The sequence below is a fragment of the Bacillus rossius genome, chromosome 1 (assembly GCF_032445375.1).
Source record: "Bacillus rossius redtenbacheri isolate Brsri chromosome 1, Brsri_v3, whole genome shotgun sequence".
Taxonomy (NCBI): Eukaryota; Metazoa; Arthropoda; class Insecta; order Phasmatodea; family Bacillidae; genus Bacillus; species Bacillus rossius.
The window spans coordinates 24676457-24694564 of NC_086330.1; the positions used below are offsets into that span (position 1 = coordinate 24676457).

General features: G+C 37.6%; 1 protein-coding gene across 3 annotated transcripts in view; it reads right to left on the minus strand.

Annotated features, from left to right (window-relative positions):
- The window catches only part of LOC134533288 (puromycin-sensitive aminopeptidase), a 72747-nt gene extending 60453 nt beyond the window's left edge, over positions 1 to 12294 (minus strand). The window contains exons 1-4 of one of the 3 annotated variants that reach the window (XM_063370757.1): positions 11754 to 12237; positions 11302 to 11543; positions 10174 to 10336; positions 504 to 792 (exon numbers count right to left, since the gene is read on the minus strand). In XM_063370757.1, coding sequence (XP_063226827.1) covers positions 504 to 792; positions 10174 to 10336; positions 11302 to 11543; positions 11754 to 12116 — 1057 coding nt within the window. In that variant the 5' untranslated portion in view covers positions 12117 to 12237. Of the gene's footprint in view, positions 1 to 503; positions 793 to 9979; positions 10131 to 10173; positions 10337 to 11301; positions 11544 to 11753 lie in introns of all 3 variants that reach the window. The other 2 variants (XM_063370767.1, XM_063370748.1) reach the window with 2 other exon arrangements.
- Between the last annotated feature and the right edge of the window lie 5814 nt (positions 12295 to 18108).

The following is an 18108-nucleotide window of genomic DNA, read 5'->3' on the forward strand; positions in this document are numbered from 1 at the left end:
ACCAACGTCTAAAGTTGCACAAGTGACACAATTAAAAGGCAGAGACTGTAGTTTTTCAACTACCCTGTCCCCAGGGGCGTAACAACTAAATTTCCAGGGGGGGGGGGGGGGGGGGCAATATACCTTTTTATAAAGAATCATCGATCCCCCCTATTGAAGCGGGGGGTCCGGGAGTCCTCCCCCAGGAAAATTTGTATTTCAAGGTGGAAAATGGTGCTATTTAGGCAGTTTTATTATCTAAAAATTGATTACACAGCACTTTCTTTGCCCCCGTTTACCCCTACTTCAAGGTTTCAGAGGGAAGGGGGGGGGGGGGCAAAATACCCTTCCCCCCCCCCTGTTGTTGAGCCCCTGCCTGTCCCCAATGGAAAGATACAAATTTGTGATTACAATCAAACCCCCACTTTCAGTTTCGACAGTTTTGGAAACAATCACGGCATGTTCAGGTAAACCAGTCGTGTGCCGAGCCAGATGACCACGAGGAAACAGTTCGAGGGGCGTACCGGCGGAGAAATCGGCGATGGCGATGAGGTCTATCTTGGGCAGCGGGTAGGCGATCTGGAAGTAGTCCTTGTAGTAGGGCAGGACCTTGGTGGCCACCTCGAGGGCGAAGCGCCCTTGCTCCCGCTTCCCCACCGGCGTGTACACCTTGACGAGCACGCCATCCTCCGAGCGGTCCTCCACGCAGTCGTACTCCCCCACCACCACCGCCACCAGGTACGTGGACATGACGGGCGTCGTGTCGAACTTGACGGTGCGCACGTCACCGTCCGACAGCTCGCTGACGGCTGGCTGCAACAAGCCAGCGGCACGTCACTCCACCACCCTCGCTGCACCACCCTGTCTACACACACCCACACATTTCAACTGTCTCCTCAAACACATTACACATAGGGACACCTGCATTTCGCGATTTCATTTTACGTCAAGGGTACTTCACGAAAACACTCTAGCTTTTTTTCTTAAGAGTCGCGGCGCATTTGTGAGGGTGCAGCGGTACGGTGACCACGTTCTCATTGGCCCCGTCAAGAGCGGGACGACACCTCTCACCGACCTCAGCCAATAACCACAGGAGAAAAGCTACAGTATTTTGTGAAATACCTTGACACGAAATGTATTCGCGAAATACAGGTGTCCCTAATAATACATACAAACTAACAGAATTATGCATCGAAACAAGATTTCATGGTGAACTGTGATAAAACAGAACAACACCAAAATGCAACATATAATAATATCAAAATGTGCATTAATACACCAAGAAACTTTTAAATCACAAAATAAATAAAAAAATCAAACAAAATTTCACTTAAGATTACTGGAATATTAAATAACATTCAAAAATTCCATGAACACAATTGTTTTAAAACCTAAGTTTTGTAACAAAACATTTGTGGACTGTTGACTGAGAAAATAATGTTTCCCAAATGATAACACACTTCATATTAGTTGACCTTTTTTTTACATTACAGATTCTGATTTGTAATAATAATGCATTCATGCTTGCAAATTTATTTATATATTTCTGTACAATTTATTATGTCTTAGACATTCATTCTAACAGTATTTTATTTTTAAAAAAAGCAACTCCTATCAAACTCAAATTGACTCTGGGTTTCATGAAAATAGCTCTATGAAATATTTTATCGTTTGATATGTTTAATATTACACTACCTTCATAAAAAAACAGTATTTATAAAAATAAAGCCAATGATATCCACAATATTATAATTTAGTAAACTAAACCACAATTTGTCATAATTTTGATTTATGGCATGAAAAGGCATTAATTATCTTTCCAAGATTTAATCCTTTGTTACTAACTAACAGGCTGCAATCTGGACCGCCAGAAAAAAAAATTAATTCACGGAAGCAACATCTGTTGGAACCATCAGTAAGTGCACAAAGCTAGGCGCTATGTCATGTCAAACCATAAACCATTATACCAAAGTTGTATTGCAAGCTGTGGCTTAATATTTAAAAACCAATATGGCGGGGACTGATCCCCCTTAAACAGGTGTGTATGCATGGGGAGAAAAGATGGGGTATGTATTCTCCCCCCCCCCCCCCCCCCTGAAATCCTAAAGAATTCATAAAAATCTATCATTACACCAACAAAATGAAAGAATTTGAAAGTAAACAGCAGGAAAGTGGTTCTATCCCTCCTCCCCGCCAACCCTCATGAAATAAAATTCTGCGTAAGACTCTGCCTTTAAACAACTATGTAGTAACTCAAGTGTACACCAGGCTGACCCTGAATTAAGAGGGTTAAAATAAGCTTATGAACTCACAATACTAAAAATGGTTGTACATTTCATTACATGCTTAAGGGGGATTACGCCCTGCTGTTTTGGATTTATCCATCTTTTTGATATAACTCTAATTTTGAACTATTTATCCCAATTTTTGGCATGTCAAGGCTTAAATCATCTCTCCCAGACCATCAATATCTTGTTGCAACCACATGTTTATTAACAGGCTCTAGTCTGTTAAGCACCATGAAGAAATAACTTATTTCATTCCTGCAACTACAACTATCATGAAAGTCACACCAGTTCACAAGTGCTGACTTCAAAAAGTAGCCTGATCTATGTCCTATGCCATGCCATGTCAAACCAAAAAATTTAGCACTGAAGCTTTAGTGCAAGCTGTATCAAAATATTTGCATTTGCAAGATGGTGGGGCTTAATTCCCTTCAACGAAGGATTATTTTAACAGGAATAATCAGAAATCTGCTAGTATCAGATTTAAATCTACCATAGGTAAATCTTCTACACGTTTCTTCTAAATGTTATAAGAAACATCAGAAAATAAAACAACAAATTGATTGAAGTTAAGTGGAACACACCCTGACGATACATACAGTAAAACATCAGTTAGAACAACCACCAAGTCATGGCCCCAGCCTAGATTACAAGACTCCATTAACAATGTCCATATAAGGCAGTAAACAATGTTTTCTATGAACATAAGAAAGGCACATTTTGAAAAATAAACTTAATGGTGAGACATATGATGGGAAAAAAAAAAAAAAAAAAAAAAAAAATCTAACCCTTTTAGTATTTTTGTCCACCGAAAGACAATTTATCTCTCAATAATAAACTTTAATGTGTTTTGAATCCGTTTTGATGATTTCACATTTTCATCAAAATTTATTACTGGAAGTGTCCTGATGAAACGCATGCTAGTGAAAGTGGAGCCAAAAAAACCAGACCGCTGCAAGGTAACGACGACATGATTTTGCTTCCCAAAATGGTGGTCCTAATTAGAGATGTTAATTTTTCCAGTGAAGTATTTTTGGGGAAATTTTCCAGTAACTTGCCAAAGAATTTTCTGCAAAATCAAAAAAAAATTCCATCGAGTTCTAGATGAAATCATACTCTTGGGCAATTAAATATATCAACTTAATTATTAAAATTTTTAAATTAGTTTTACATACTTTTATTATAGTTAAAATTTTACTATATGAAAATATATCCACAAATATAGCTTAGTTGAACATTTAAAACAAAATTCATATCTTAAAAACTGATCAAGTATGACAGGAATTAACGTGAACTGTCAAGATTTTCCTATTATGGTATGCAAAAAATAATTTTTAATGAACTTACATCTATTGGCACAAAACACACAAAGCTCTAAATGTCAGTTGAACATTTCATGTAAGCACTGTTTGTTAATTCTTTTAAATATAGTACATGACAATTGAGTAGACTGGCACCAAAACCCAGCGTATTAATCGTATTAGGACAAAGGGTCTTTTGAGAGAAACGAAGTTCTACAAATATGTGTATAACGTTGACATTGAAACCAACAAGGCTACTTGTTTATCAGTAAGATAAGCCACCATAGTTCGACTGTAACAGGTTATTTCCACACTCTTCCAAGAGTGTTTAATCTTTCTATGCACCTTCAGTGTTACTGATAGGGTGATAGCACATTTTACTGTCAAGCAGCAAATGTCAGTTTGACACACAAAGCAGTATTATTCTGTCTGGTTAGCTGAAAGAGTAGCACATAGGTGCACCATTACAAACCCTGAGTGAAAAATTTATTTATTTCCAATTAATAGATCAATTGTAACCCAATGACTTGACTATCAGAGACAATGCGAGATGATTAGAGAATGGAGCATTCATGAAATGCACAGATGAACGAAACGGGAGGGCCTTAAAAAACCCACTGGCTCATTGTGGGAATACTGATGTCTGAGTTTTTCCCGCTGTTCCATGTCCCACAGATTTTCAATGGGTTTCAAGTCAAGTTATTTTGCAGCCCATTCGAGATATTTTCCAAAAAGTTTTCCTTTTTTCTATTACCAACATTTCATTTTTGATTGACTGATTGTTACACTTCCGCTATTATAAATCTATAATTGTATGTTTGTCTGTTTGTTAGTTCGTCTGGCATCATGCAAAACCAAGGGCGCCCATATGATAATTTGTAGGGGGGGGCCAGACTTAGGGGTATGAAGTATTTTTAATCTTTTGGAAGACTTAACTGCGGCTTGTTACTAGCCATAAAATAGTTCCAGTTCTGACCCTGTTAAAATTTTTTGTCCTGTTACTAAAATACTAGACCACAGTACTCATTCGCCATAAAAAAAAATCTTTATTGGCTACTTTATTAATTAAATATTAACTATTTTATTGAAACAAATGAATTTTTAGCATTAAAAATGCAGGAATACAGTCCTTAAACTTTTACAGCGTCTCGGGTACACGGATATCAAGAATACAGTCCTTCAACTAATTGCTCTCTTTACCCCTAAATAAATGTCGCGTACAAATTAAATTAAAATAATTATAAAGTTGAAAACGTGTTGGTCAAAAGATTCAACTTTGGGAGAGAAACGATTTAAATATGTTATCACAGTCAGAAAACAGTTGTTTTTAAATGTAACACCTGAAATACGCTTATAATTATAGTCAAAAATTGTTTCACAATTAAATGAATATTACTATGTTTCGATATGAATCATAATTGCTTATCATTTAGAATTAGCACAGATGGATTCAGTAGTCGAGGACTATAAGTTTATTAAGTGATAGTAAAGCGCAGAAAAAATTAGTTTATTATTAAACTAGACAATTTAACCAAACAGTATTTATTTAGAGGTTAAGGAATTAAGTGACACCAAAACCAATGAAAATAATCGAAAATTTCTAAATGCTGACATAACTCATAATCAGCTTTACACAGAAGAGTTTAGTTCAGCGCAATTAATCCACACAAAACAACTGGACAATATGTCGACGCGTATTTTAAGAATATAAGAAGATCCACATCGCAGTATAATTTTTTTTCGTGTCGTGTGGTGCGGGCCCATAGGCTACAGCCTAGATAGCCTGCGCGTAAATACGGCCCTGATAAACCCTTAAATAACATGTTCAGTACTTAACTTCAGAATTAAGAGTACATTAGAACCTCGATTTTACGGAGCCCGGACTCAACGAAGCCGGGTTTTTACGAATACATTTTTCAGGAACCAACTAAAATTCGGAAATTTTGACACCAAAATATATTTAATAAAAATTAAAAAAACACTATGAAAACATATAAAAATATTAATTTTTTATGCACAGCGTATTCATATTTTAAAGCTAATACAACAGCCATTTACCGTTAGTGAATATTGTATAAGTTATTGCGGCATCAAACTCAAAATCGAAAAGAAAAAATGGACTAGTTACACTTTATTTGTCGCAAAGTTTGAAATTTCTTCGATTGAAAAATTATGTCAAGGCCGTAAAAATATATATTTTACCGCAAATGAACTATACTCAACATTACTTACTCATTCCAACATTTCCAGCTCGTGAGCATAGCAACTGAGCTTGAAACCTTGTGAAGCGTGAGAGAAAGAAACGATATTGAGTAGCTACTTCCTCTCCTTTCCGCTAATATCCAACAACCCATGCCATTAGGCATTATCTTGACATGTGTCGCATTCATTACCTTCGCTGCATCGGTTTCCCAGTAAAAAAACGCTCAAAAATGGTATAACTGACAGCAAGTAGACGTGACGAGCGAATTTTCAACTAAGTTTTTTTTAACTTACTATACAAACAAATAATTCCCTGTGGCTATCACAAATTCAAGGGCTTCTCGCACTAAAATGTACTGTGTTTTTAATGAATGTCTGTCGTTACAGAGCAGCGTTTTTCTTCACCAAATAAGCCTATGATTAGAGACAGTAAAAATTCGCGGATTCCTTTCAAGACAGGCTGGAATCCAAACTCATTTAGCTTAATGCTGCGTCAGTGATTGGACCGCAATTTACCTGAAGGACTCTAGGCCAATGGCAAAGACTCAACTAAAGAAGTATCGAATCATAAGAATCGCAATAAACAGGTGTCCCGAGTCGGTAGCCAATGACCAGGTGATAGTTGCCCGAGTACATAGAGAATCGTGGAGTCTATCCGAGTGGTCATTGAAACCGCGAATTTTTTCAGTCCCTACCTATGATCACTTTTATGAAACAGTACAGGTGTACACTGAACTGTGTGCTTGATCTCCTCGATTATGTTACTAAAAGTGCGTTCATTCATATTCTTCAAGCCTATCTGTTAAAGATTAACTGATAAATATGATAAGGTGAAGTCCATAAAAATGCAAGGCAGGGAATTCTTCCAGCTCATCAACCTAACCCTGGAAAGTCTCGTCTGTTTTCAGTTGTCTCTGGCAAGGAGTGAACAAGTTTGCAAACTCAAATATAAATTTATTTTAGTAGCACGCGTCTTACGAAAAGGAAAGATATCCAAGAAAGGCATGTCGGACAACCTACTGTCACCACACAAAAGTTAACATGATGCAATGCGTGGTGCAACTGTGTTTAGTCGCTGTGATGTCACTATGCAATGAGGCAAGTTGTGGAATGTTAAAAAAAAATAAGGGGAACGCAAGGGAGGGCAGAGGGCAGATGGCAGTCTTGTTTTTACTATTTAATATTATATATATTCCGTTCAATAAATTATAACATGTATCTTCACGGGGTGGGGTGTTTAAAATTTTATGAAGATAACGATTTTACGAATGCAATCCAAGCGACCGTGAGCGTACGTAAAATCGAGATTCTAGTGTAAATTGCTTACGAGTCTACTGAAGGTAGCGGAATCCTTATCCCTTTAAACACTTTTGAAGGGAAAAAGTGGTTTTCCTCAAATTCAAAATTCCAACATAAATTTTACGTTGTAGACTTTTCTGGACAATAATTCTTATTTGAGTAACTTTAAAGGTGTTAGCTTACCTTAAAAATTGTGAATAATCTGAACGGATGTGACGAATGAGGAAATCTAAGAAACACTACATAATAACACTTTCACTGATTTATTTACACTTAAGTTATTTATACTGACTGAATACACTAAACTAAATCTAGACCAGATGCATAAAACTGTAGACCTAAAGACTATTGAAAAATCTCTGTTTTGAGATGTTATTTGTGAACATACACATTATGACGAAAAAGTAGCAAAACATTTCGCCGTCTACAAGCACGTGTCAACTGTCGCGTCGTCTAAACTCTGACTGTTCTAAATCTGTTGTGTTGTGTTATCGCGTGAGCTTGGGTAGCATTACGAAGGGGAATGACTCGCCACGGGCGTTGCGCTTGAACAGCGTTTTCTCCCTGTACACAACACCTTATATCGCAGCGGCAGAAACTAATGCTTGAACTAACATAAAAAATGAAGCAGACATGTAAAAAACGATATACAATAATATCTTCGTGTTGAACCACTTCTACATAATACCGAATTTAAATAATTTTCTTTAAAGTAAAGCACCTGACTACACTATTTTTTTTCCTTCCCTGAAAGCTAGGGGGGGGCCACGGCCCCCCCCTGCCCCCGGGTATGGGCGCCCTTGTGCAAAACTGGAATGATATTTCATGAAACTTCTTGTGTTTAAAAGCTTACGATTAGACTTACACACTGGTATGTATTTTATCTCTCTACGATGACGTGAAACCACATTTTTAACAACAGTCTAAACTATATAAGGTGAGCTCCAATTTCAAGTTCATTAATATTAAAAGGGGGTGAGTTTTGAGAGGCCTTTTAAATAGATGCCATGCTGGTGCAGCTGTAATATACCATACAGATAAAAAAATTTAAAAAAAATTTGAAACATTTTCTAAAATGTTCCTTGAGTTACCATTTGTGTGTTCCTCATACAATTCTAGGGTTTCGCTCTGATCTCGATGAAATTGTGCACACTTGATCTTCGAATCACAAGGAAAGTCATAGTCTAGGTGAGATTTTGAGAAAACAGCCCCTAAAGCATAATTTCAATTATTATTGATGAAATTTCACCATTTCACTGTTGATACTTTCGTTTCCATGGCAACTGCTTTTGCAACGACAGTGGTGCACCCAAGAGGAGGGGCTTGTGTAATGAGATGTGAGAGTGTGTTCTGCCAGCAGACTGCCGTAGCAAAGCATGGGTAATCCAGCTAGTATTAACATAATTTCAGATATACTGATATACATTATACAATAACTTATTTCCTGCTGTATTGGCAGTACTGTTTGAACAGAAATTCTTTGTTCCCATCAGTTAACAGAGGAAAGCATGGGATCCTTCCCAAATCTTAAATGTTAAGTAAGCCACTAGGTGGTAAAGAAAGACAACATGTTTTATTTGGGGTAACTGTGTACTGTAGGTGCACCATCCTAAAAAATGGGTAAACACCCAAAAATGGATTTATTCAGTGCCATATTTTATTTCTAATTATAATATTGAAGTAAATTAATTTATTTTCAAGAACTTCACATGTAATTTACAATTTTAAGTTTGCTATTGAATTATCGTAGCTGCTGCCATGGTTGCGTCCTGGCAAACACTGAAAACTACTATTCAAGCCACATGTGAAAACCTGCATTTTCAGGTAATAGAATGGTGTAAAATTATTGTAAATATCACCTGTAAGGTACATACAGTGACATGAATTTGTGTTGTGCTTCAATAGAGTAGCTGAAACTGTTTTCAACGCGAGTTATCCCTGATCCTGTTGTTACCATCCTAATGATTACTTGATACTATTTGCAACATGATCCTGTGGTTTTTCATAGATCCTTACGAAAACAAAATAGTCGAGACTTATTTTATAAATACAGGGATGTTTAATGTTTGTATGTTTCAGCCGGGACCAAGACTGACTGAAACGTACTGACATTAGCATTCCTTTCTTTTAGAAAACAAGTCTCAGCTATGCTGTATTCCCAAGGATCTCTGGAAAACCACAGATTCGTGTTGCAGATAGTATCAAGTAAACAGTAGGGGGCAACAATACAACAGGTTCTGAGATATCTCTTATCCCATCCTTAAGCCAAATATACAGTTTTACGCATGTGGCTGGAATAGTACTATTCAGTGTTTACCAGAACTCAACCATGAGCTGCTGCAATACCGCAAAGGCGAAATTAAAATTATTAATTACATGCAAAGTTCTCAAAAATATCTCAAATTGCCTCAAAATTATAATTAGAAATAAAATTTATAATACAATTATAAAATAAGGAGCTGAAAAAATACATTTTTGGGTGTTTGCCTTCTTTTTTTTAAAATTACGCCCCTACAGTAGACAATTACCTTTTTTGGTTCCGTTTGTACAAAAAAAAACTGATAAAATATGTTTGTGTTTAAGTGTATGACTCATAAAAATTTCTTGTAAATAATCAATATTTTTCCAAAATTGTACAACTGTTTATTACATGTGAAGTTCTTGACCATATCTAAATGTGCTTCAAAACTATGATTAGAAATAAAAATAGATATAATTATATATTAAATAAGGAAATGAATAAACAATTTTTTGAATTTTTACCACAAAAAAAATTGATAAACTTTAAATGTGTATTTACGTGGAAGTATTACTTGGAAACTTTTCCTGTAAATTATCAAAATTTTCCCAAAAAACTAACATCTCTACACTGTGACCGTGAACGCAACGGAAAGCAACACGCCCACAACTCACCATGTTGGAGAGTGCGACCTTGCTCTTGGGCACCGTGAGGGCGATGTCGAAGGTCGCCTTGATGGCGGGCTCGTCCCAGCACGGGAAGCACCGCCTGGCGTCGGTGGGCTCAAACTGGGTGACTCCTGCAAACCGTTCCTCGCCGCTAGGGCTGCAAGGCAACACACAACACGCGGCATCAACGCCAGTCTTACCATGTTGGAGAGGGCGAGCAGCCGGTTCGACCGCAGGCACACAGAGATGGTGAAGAGTGCCTTCACCGCCGGCTCGTCCCAGCACGGGAACATGCGGCGCGCGTGAGTCGTGCACAGCATTGTCACCGCGCTGTGGCCAGTCACCACTTGGCCTCCGACATCACTGGTTGTGGCACCACAGAACACTTTACAACACACAACATTAACACCTACAACATAATGTGTGTACCAAAATTCTCTGGATCATTGAAGCAAATTTTTAGGGTAGTTTTCACGCGTCGCGGCTTTTCCGTAAATGAAATAATAAAATTAAAAAAGTATTTTATGAACACTAAAGACATCTCTATTTACCCAGCTAATGGTAATTTCTCATATACTAGTATGAATTAAGAAAAGCTGTTTACAGGGCAAATAGAGGAACGTCTTTAGTGTTGGAAAAAAGTATTTTTCAAAGTTTATTTTATTTACGGAAAAGCCACGATGCGAGAATTTTACCATTTTTAGGGATAATAATGCAATATCTAGACAGCCAAAGTCGGACAGACAACCCCCCTTTTTTTTTTACAGTTAGGTAAATACAACACTGGAATTTGAAAACACAGTGAATGTTAAGATTGCGGCTTGTTTAAAAAATCCTGAAATTGTGTTTTTGAGTACTACTAATGTTTCTAGTGATTCCCACAAAAGGGTGTTTTATAATTGCAATTGGATGATATTTAATTTTTTTTTAAATTTATCCCACTTATTTCCGGTAAGCAGTTACTTTCAACATTCACTCCTTTTTAACCAGCGATCATCTCTGCTCTGTCATAACTGCCTGGGCGATCAATCCATCATCTTCAATTACAAATGGTTAGTGGTGTTCAGGGATGTCAAACATTGCATCTTCAAACTTTTCACAAATTATTTTACTACTTCTCAATGAACACAATACTGCCAACAGTACCATAATTTACATTTTCATTTAAATCTCTTAAATTATTGGCTTTAGTGTACCTGCAGATTTTACTTAAAGCTAGAAATAGCAAAGAACCTATATAATTTGAATACCAGCTGGGTGCTTTGAAGGTTAAAGAGCCGCAACGTATGTGTACCATTGATAAACATTAGAATTATGCTAAGGCCTACCTGACATATTTGCTCCTGTAAAACCCTTTCATTTTGTCATTCAACTCGCCCGTGAAATCCATAGCCAAGGTTCCATCTCCAGGGGCCAGAGTTTCTGCGAACGTGAGTGTGAGAGTTTCATCCGGAATTGACAAATCGATGGTCGACGGCTTCAGAAGTTTCCCTTCAGGATTAACGTACTCCACGTTATTGATATTCAAATCCAAAGCATTCAACACAATCTTGTTTGTGGAGGTCTTCACCTAGCAAGATAAAAAAAGAACCTGGTTATAACACTAGGCCCTATTGCAAGTAACACTTTTCAATATTTGTAATATGTCACAAATAATATAATATTCCTCCGGGTTGCCGAAATTTTGGCTAGCATATTGCACGAAATAGATCGACATGACATTCAAGATCAATATATTCTGACGAATTTCACACTCTGAAAGTTTTCAGTGCATATTTACCTGGACTTTGATAGTTTCTTTTCCTTCGAACACGAATGTCTTCAAATCTGGCTTCAAAACTAAATCATAATGTTTTGGAACCACATTTTTTGGCAATCTTTCGAAAGGCTTCGGTTGCGGCATCGTTGCAAAAGCTCGAACGCAACACGCCCTCCACTCGAAACGAGCACGATGTGTGTAGCCACTGACGCTGACAAGGCAGTTTCCACGCGGACCGCTCAGCCAACCCGCTGCTCGTGCAAGCGCACTACTGACACGGATATCGCTTCCCCTACACCAAACGGGATAACGGTTACGAAACAATCCCTGCCACACAAAAACCGGTTTCTCAGCCCTACACGCGGCTCGAATGACTACGCTCATATAAACTAAATCTTATAACCGCTCCTTAACCACATATATTTACATATGCGGCAGATGTTCGAGCTTCACTTCCACATGCCAACCGCCTTCTGCAATCTAGTAAAAACTGTAGTGGCAACTAACAGTACATACTGCTCAATGAAATAACTGTAATAGCTTGAGACTTTTTTTTTTAGCCACCCTAAACGTTTTTCCTATTTTTGTTGATTTCATCGTGATTGCTGTTTTGTTTTTTTCTACTTTCAGTTTAAAGTTTTTCATTGTAACGGCAAAATTATTTTTATTCCTAGAGCAAAGGTGTTTATTTTAGTTTTGTCAATGTGGCGACGCATTACGGTACTAAAAAGCAAAGTTGGTATGACATGCCGTTATAAAAATAATTGGTAAATGAAAAGAAAAAAAACTTCGCTCTGAAACGTATACTGCAGATGCAAATTTGATTTAAAAATAAAAATACGTTCGTGCACTTTGCACTCCAAAATGTTTTTCAATAATACTATTGTCATACATTATTCTTAGTACATTGTACATACATAGGTTACTTATAAACCAATCCTTTCAGCTGTTTCTACCGATATGCGGGTTTTCTCAAATCTGGAGGTTGATTATGATACACAATGGCATATGTTGTGCTAGACATTAATATTTTAATGTGTTACATATTAGCTCTCGGTACATGGCATTTAGTGGGAGTAATTTTGTGAATGCGAGGAAAGTCACGGAACGGAAACGTGAAACAACCAGGGTGCTGACATCTGTGGAGGATGGCGTGAACTTAAGTTCACAAAGCCAAAGGTGAATTTTATAGTATTAACTGTTTAACGCATTTTAACAAGATGGACAGTATTTTGAAAATTTTCTTGTCGAAAATCAGGTCCGAAGCCGGGATTTGGTATTTTTTCAAGTCTTTCACTTTTATCGGAGCTGTTTCATTATATAGTTTAAAATTTATGTTAGCTGAAAAAATTATTCAATAGTCGATTCAATAGTCCAGCAAAGAATTCTAGAGTTTGGTGCGGAAACTACGTGAAATTCGCGTCAAGGAACGTAGTTGAAAACACAATTTGCGAATATACCTATTTATCACGCTCGGCATTATTTTAAAAAATTCTACGTGTCCGAGATTCGTATTATTTATTTGCAACATGAGAACACAAGAATTATCTCGTTACACATCACTGGCGTGTACTGAAAGAGTGGCTCACTTTTTTTTATGGTAACAATGTAGTATAGTTGTGATCAGGGCTGCAACTGGAGTCTCTGGCACCCGGGGCATGAATGGATTCATGCGCCCCCCCCCCCCCCCCAACTCTTTTTTTTTCACATACCACACCAATGAAGCGGGGAGTCAGGGGGCCCTCCCACGGAAAAAATGGTGACATTTAAGCCTTTTCCATACCTACATGTAACAGTTTCTGTGCTACTGTACTTTCCATGCATGAACCCACTATGTCCATAAAGTAGTCCGTATAATCACTAGACTTGTTCATTAAATATGTTGAGACGTTATATTGTAAATCAGATTAGACATTCCTGGCATGCAAGTTAAAAAACTTTTTACCAGTTACCAGTTGTAGTAGGAAGGAATTACAATGCAAGCGATTTCGGCGCCCCCCATAGCTTTGCGCCCGGGGCGTATGCCCCGCTTGCTCCCCCCTAGTTGCGGCCCTGGTTGTGATAGCCGATTAATGGGTGTTTCTTTCCTAAATGAATTGATTGACAAGCCCAATCACGAAATAACTTCAGAAATACAATTTGGTTACAAAATAATAGTAGTATTTTATAAAAGTTAAATATTCTATTCCGAAAAAAGCTCTCAGAAAAACGCTTTGAACAATTTCATTTTAACAAAAGCATCTGGTTATGCGAGGTGTAGACTGACTGACGCTTTATCACAACTTTCGTCTCAATGCGCAGTAAAATTGTGAGCCCCCCCCCCCCCCCCCCTTACTCCACCTTTTAATAGTTAAGCCCACCTTAGACTTTGACTGTAACTGTATAGCTGGTTATAAAGATAAAGTTTCTCTTTAGGCTACCCGCATATAGAGTTTACAGTATTTACTTTCCAAATTTTTTATATACCGTTTTTCAGATGGTTTGTGAAAACACCAGTTTAAGCTATTCGCTCTGTGCAAAAAATCGCTCGTGAATCTAACGCAGTTTTTTTTTTTTTTTTAATAAATCGTTTCTATTGTAGTTCTGCACAACATTCGGTGACCCAGACAGGTTGCTACGTTGTCATATCTGCCTTGAGACCCAGGACCCGTTCATGCAATAAGGGCCGCTGCAGGAATCAGAAATCATCAGTAACGTGTTGGGGGAGGGGGATCACTCCCTGAAGTTATGAAAAATTATGTGAGATCTGGGTGAAGACATTATGTTATTTTGCAAGGTGAGTTGTTACAACACCTAGAAATCACAAACCACAAAAGCAGTAATGCATGTTGAGAATTATAGTTGACTTTATTTTTAAATCTCTCAAAAAAATTACTGTATCTGCCACTGGACACGCGCTCCGTTTCTATTTAATTTTTAATAGTATCGGATCGATAGGAGCGCACATGCTCGCAAGGGGTATATAACCCCCCCCCCCCCCCCCCCATCATCCACCACCCACGTAGCTATCGTATTTTGGGTAATGCAAGGTGGCTGTTACAAAACCTGGAACTACAAACCACACATGAATCGGTTGGGAATGTTTTTTGTAACTGCCCAAACCCTTTGTTGACGTAAGATAACAAATTATGATTTTATTTATCTATCCTAATTCTATCAAGCAAAAAATTCTGTGTCGTCATTGGTCTCGCACGGAAGAAAAAAGAAAAGGAAACTAAAAACAGTTCATGTATCCAGATTTCCCTCCAGTCAGGTGCCTAAAATGTTTACTTACTAATAAGTATTTCAGTTCTTTACTTTCTTTTATACAGATGGTGTTTATTCTGTAGAAACAATAGTCTATACTTTTAAGCGACATTGTGTTCCACCAACTGAAATTTTAGCAACTATTTTCGAAAGAAAAAAAAAAGAAAGTAAAATTTAATGCCATTCATCGTCAAAATTTCTAAATAAGAAGAAAAATTTCCTAAACTAGAGCAAAAAAAATAGTTTTGTTTTAACTAAGTGGCTTGAATGTTTATTATATTAACTTTATTACATACACACAAAATATATTATGAATTTAGCATAACACAAAATCATAAAATACATAATATTTTTAATTTATAAAACATCTTTAATTATCTCCATTAGGTACTTTATGTTAAACGTGATAAAGAAAACGTTTGAACATGAATTTTAAAAATGAACAAAATTAAATACATTATATTGTTTTTTTTTTTTTTTTTTTTTTTTAATCAGGTTTCGTTTCTTCACAATTCCTTGTTTTACTGATTTGCGGATGATAGTGCGAGCAATAGTCCCTCACATTCGTAATATGAAACAAGACTTTTTATTTGAAGACAGATACGGCTGCTAATTATTGTAAACAGATGTGGCTGCTAGGAATTGGAGACAGACATTGCTGATAGGTATTGGAGAAAGTTTTCCACGTAGGTGAAAGTGAAGAATTTATGCATGACTTTGGTCATTCCATTGTCTGTGCCCGGATTCAAGATAAAATACTGAACACTTGGCAACATATACCTGGAAACAAGACTTATCCTCACCCCCTTGTGTCCTAAACTGTTGCAGAGTTGCAGTCCAAGTGGGGTCATTAGCACAGCTGGGCTTATGTTTTTAGCGAGCGGGTGGTTGTTTGCCTCCGATGGTAAAATGAACCAATGAATTAAAGAGTCTTACTTAACGTTTTATCGACATCGGGGTCATTAGAGACGATGAGTTGTGATGCTATGACAATGTAGCGTTGAATGGGTTGGGAAAACGGAATCACCCCGAGGAAACCCACGGCAACGACCGCCATGTTTTCCACTTGCGAACAAAAATCCACTATTGACCCCGCCGGGAATCAAACACGGTTTGCCGTGGTACAACAATTACAGCTTTTATTTCATTTTATTTTATTTCATTCGGAATAATCGATGTGTGTGAATAAGTTTTAAGGATTTCACAAATTAATTAACTAAAAAAAATCTGAAAGTGTATTAATAATAATACCAATCCATCATTTGAAAACTAACTTCTGACACATGTTTCAGTAACGTGGCACCCACAACGTAGTATAAATATAATATATTTATATATATACATAGATATATATATATTACATGCACATTGTTTACAAGAAACGCCAGTACTACGTACACTTTTGCCCAGGTTTATATGGTGTACTAATGTTGTATATGCTTTCTTCGTAATATTAACCATTTATTTTTACGATTTAATTTTAATACCTTCAATTTAATTTCAATGTTTTGCACATGTTACAATATCACATGTTTCATTATAACATATTGCAATAATTACATGTTTACACTGAGTGATTTACTTCTTCGTCATTGGTGTTCATTACTGCCCAGTCAGGGCGGCCTTCCTGGGTTGTTCGCCGCAGTAGGAGGCGAGTGCATTGACCACTCAACCAAAATGGCTCGCAGGAGGAAAACAGAACGGTACACGAGATCAACCGCTCGGACTAGCAACGCCCGGACTGCGAATTAACTGAAAGTGTGCGCTCACTCACAACTTTCCGTTATACGAAACGTCTATCCGGGCTCAGTTCCGATTGTATTGAAATATTACAGGAACCGACGCTTGTATCGTTGTATCATTGTGTGATTATGGAACGTAGCTTTTGTAGGATTGAATAGTAAGTATGTGCCCTGTCCGTTACCTCCGTCAACCATGTCGGAAACGAATACGTTTCAATCGGCTCAGGTTTAAAAATTCGAAAAACAACCATTACTTATATATCTTCCGTCTTTTTTTTTTTTTTTCAAAAATTATGTCCTTCTCTTCACAATAATGCACTGAGTGGTTTCTGTTTGCAAACTTTGCGCAAAATGAGTGGGTTTAAATAACTTCAGTTATGTTTTTTTTATTATGAAAATTTCAATGGACTTTTGAATAAAAAATAACACGAATCAGGGCAAAAAAATTAATTAAAACAACTATATAAGAAAACAGTTCAGAACAAAACTAGGAATCAATAGAAAACCTAGCGGTCTTGACCAATGAAAAAAAAAAAAGTGACAAAGAAAAATAAACCATCAGTACATATATTAGTATTACAAATTCTTGTCAGGGAACTAACGACAGTAAAACAAATTGTTGTCCAACAATAGGCTGAATGGGGAGAAAATAAAGACAAAACCCACAATAGCAGCGACAAAATAAAAGTGTTTTTTTGCCTCCACCCAGGGCCGGTGCAAGGTAAATTGGCGCCCTAGGCGAAAAACCTTAATGCCGCCCCCCCCCCTCCCCCCCCCCCGGCTGGACACCCCAAAAAAAATTTTCCTTGCCTCAAAATACATCACGTAAGCCTAAGATTTTGTCAACAATCAAATGTAAGCAGGCTTGTTTTTTTTTTTTTGCTTTTTTTCTTATTACTATTACAAATCATAAACAGGTCACCGTGGACTCTAATAATTACTTATATCAATATAAACATTCCAAACTGTTACAAAAATCCATTTTCATATAGTTTCAGTAATCGTTAAACATATTGTATCAGCTGTTCATGTATCGTGCTGCGCCGCCCCCAGCTACTTGGCGCCCTGGGCGGTTGCCTAGTTCGCCTATGTGGACGCGCCGGCCCTGCCTCTACCCTCGAACGGGCCCGCCCCCGACAACTTCTCCAAATCCTGGGTGTACTCCCTGCTTGAGCGGCTACCAGCACCAGCAATGGCCGACACACACACGCGCTTTCCTGTATTCACACCCCCCCCCCCTCCCCCCCGGCTGCTTGTTTTCACCGGTAACTCGGGATCAATGCCCGTCACCAAACGGAAACGCACTGGGAGTGTCGTGCGTGTTTACTAACTACAAGTGAACCATCTTGGGGGGAGGGGGGGGGGGAGCCTTCATACGCAGGAGAACT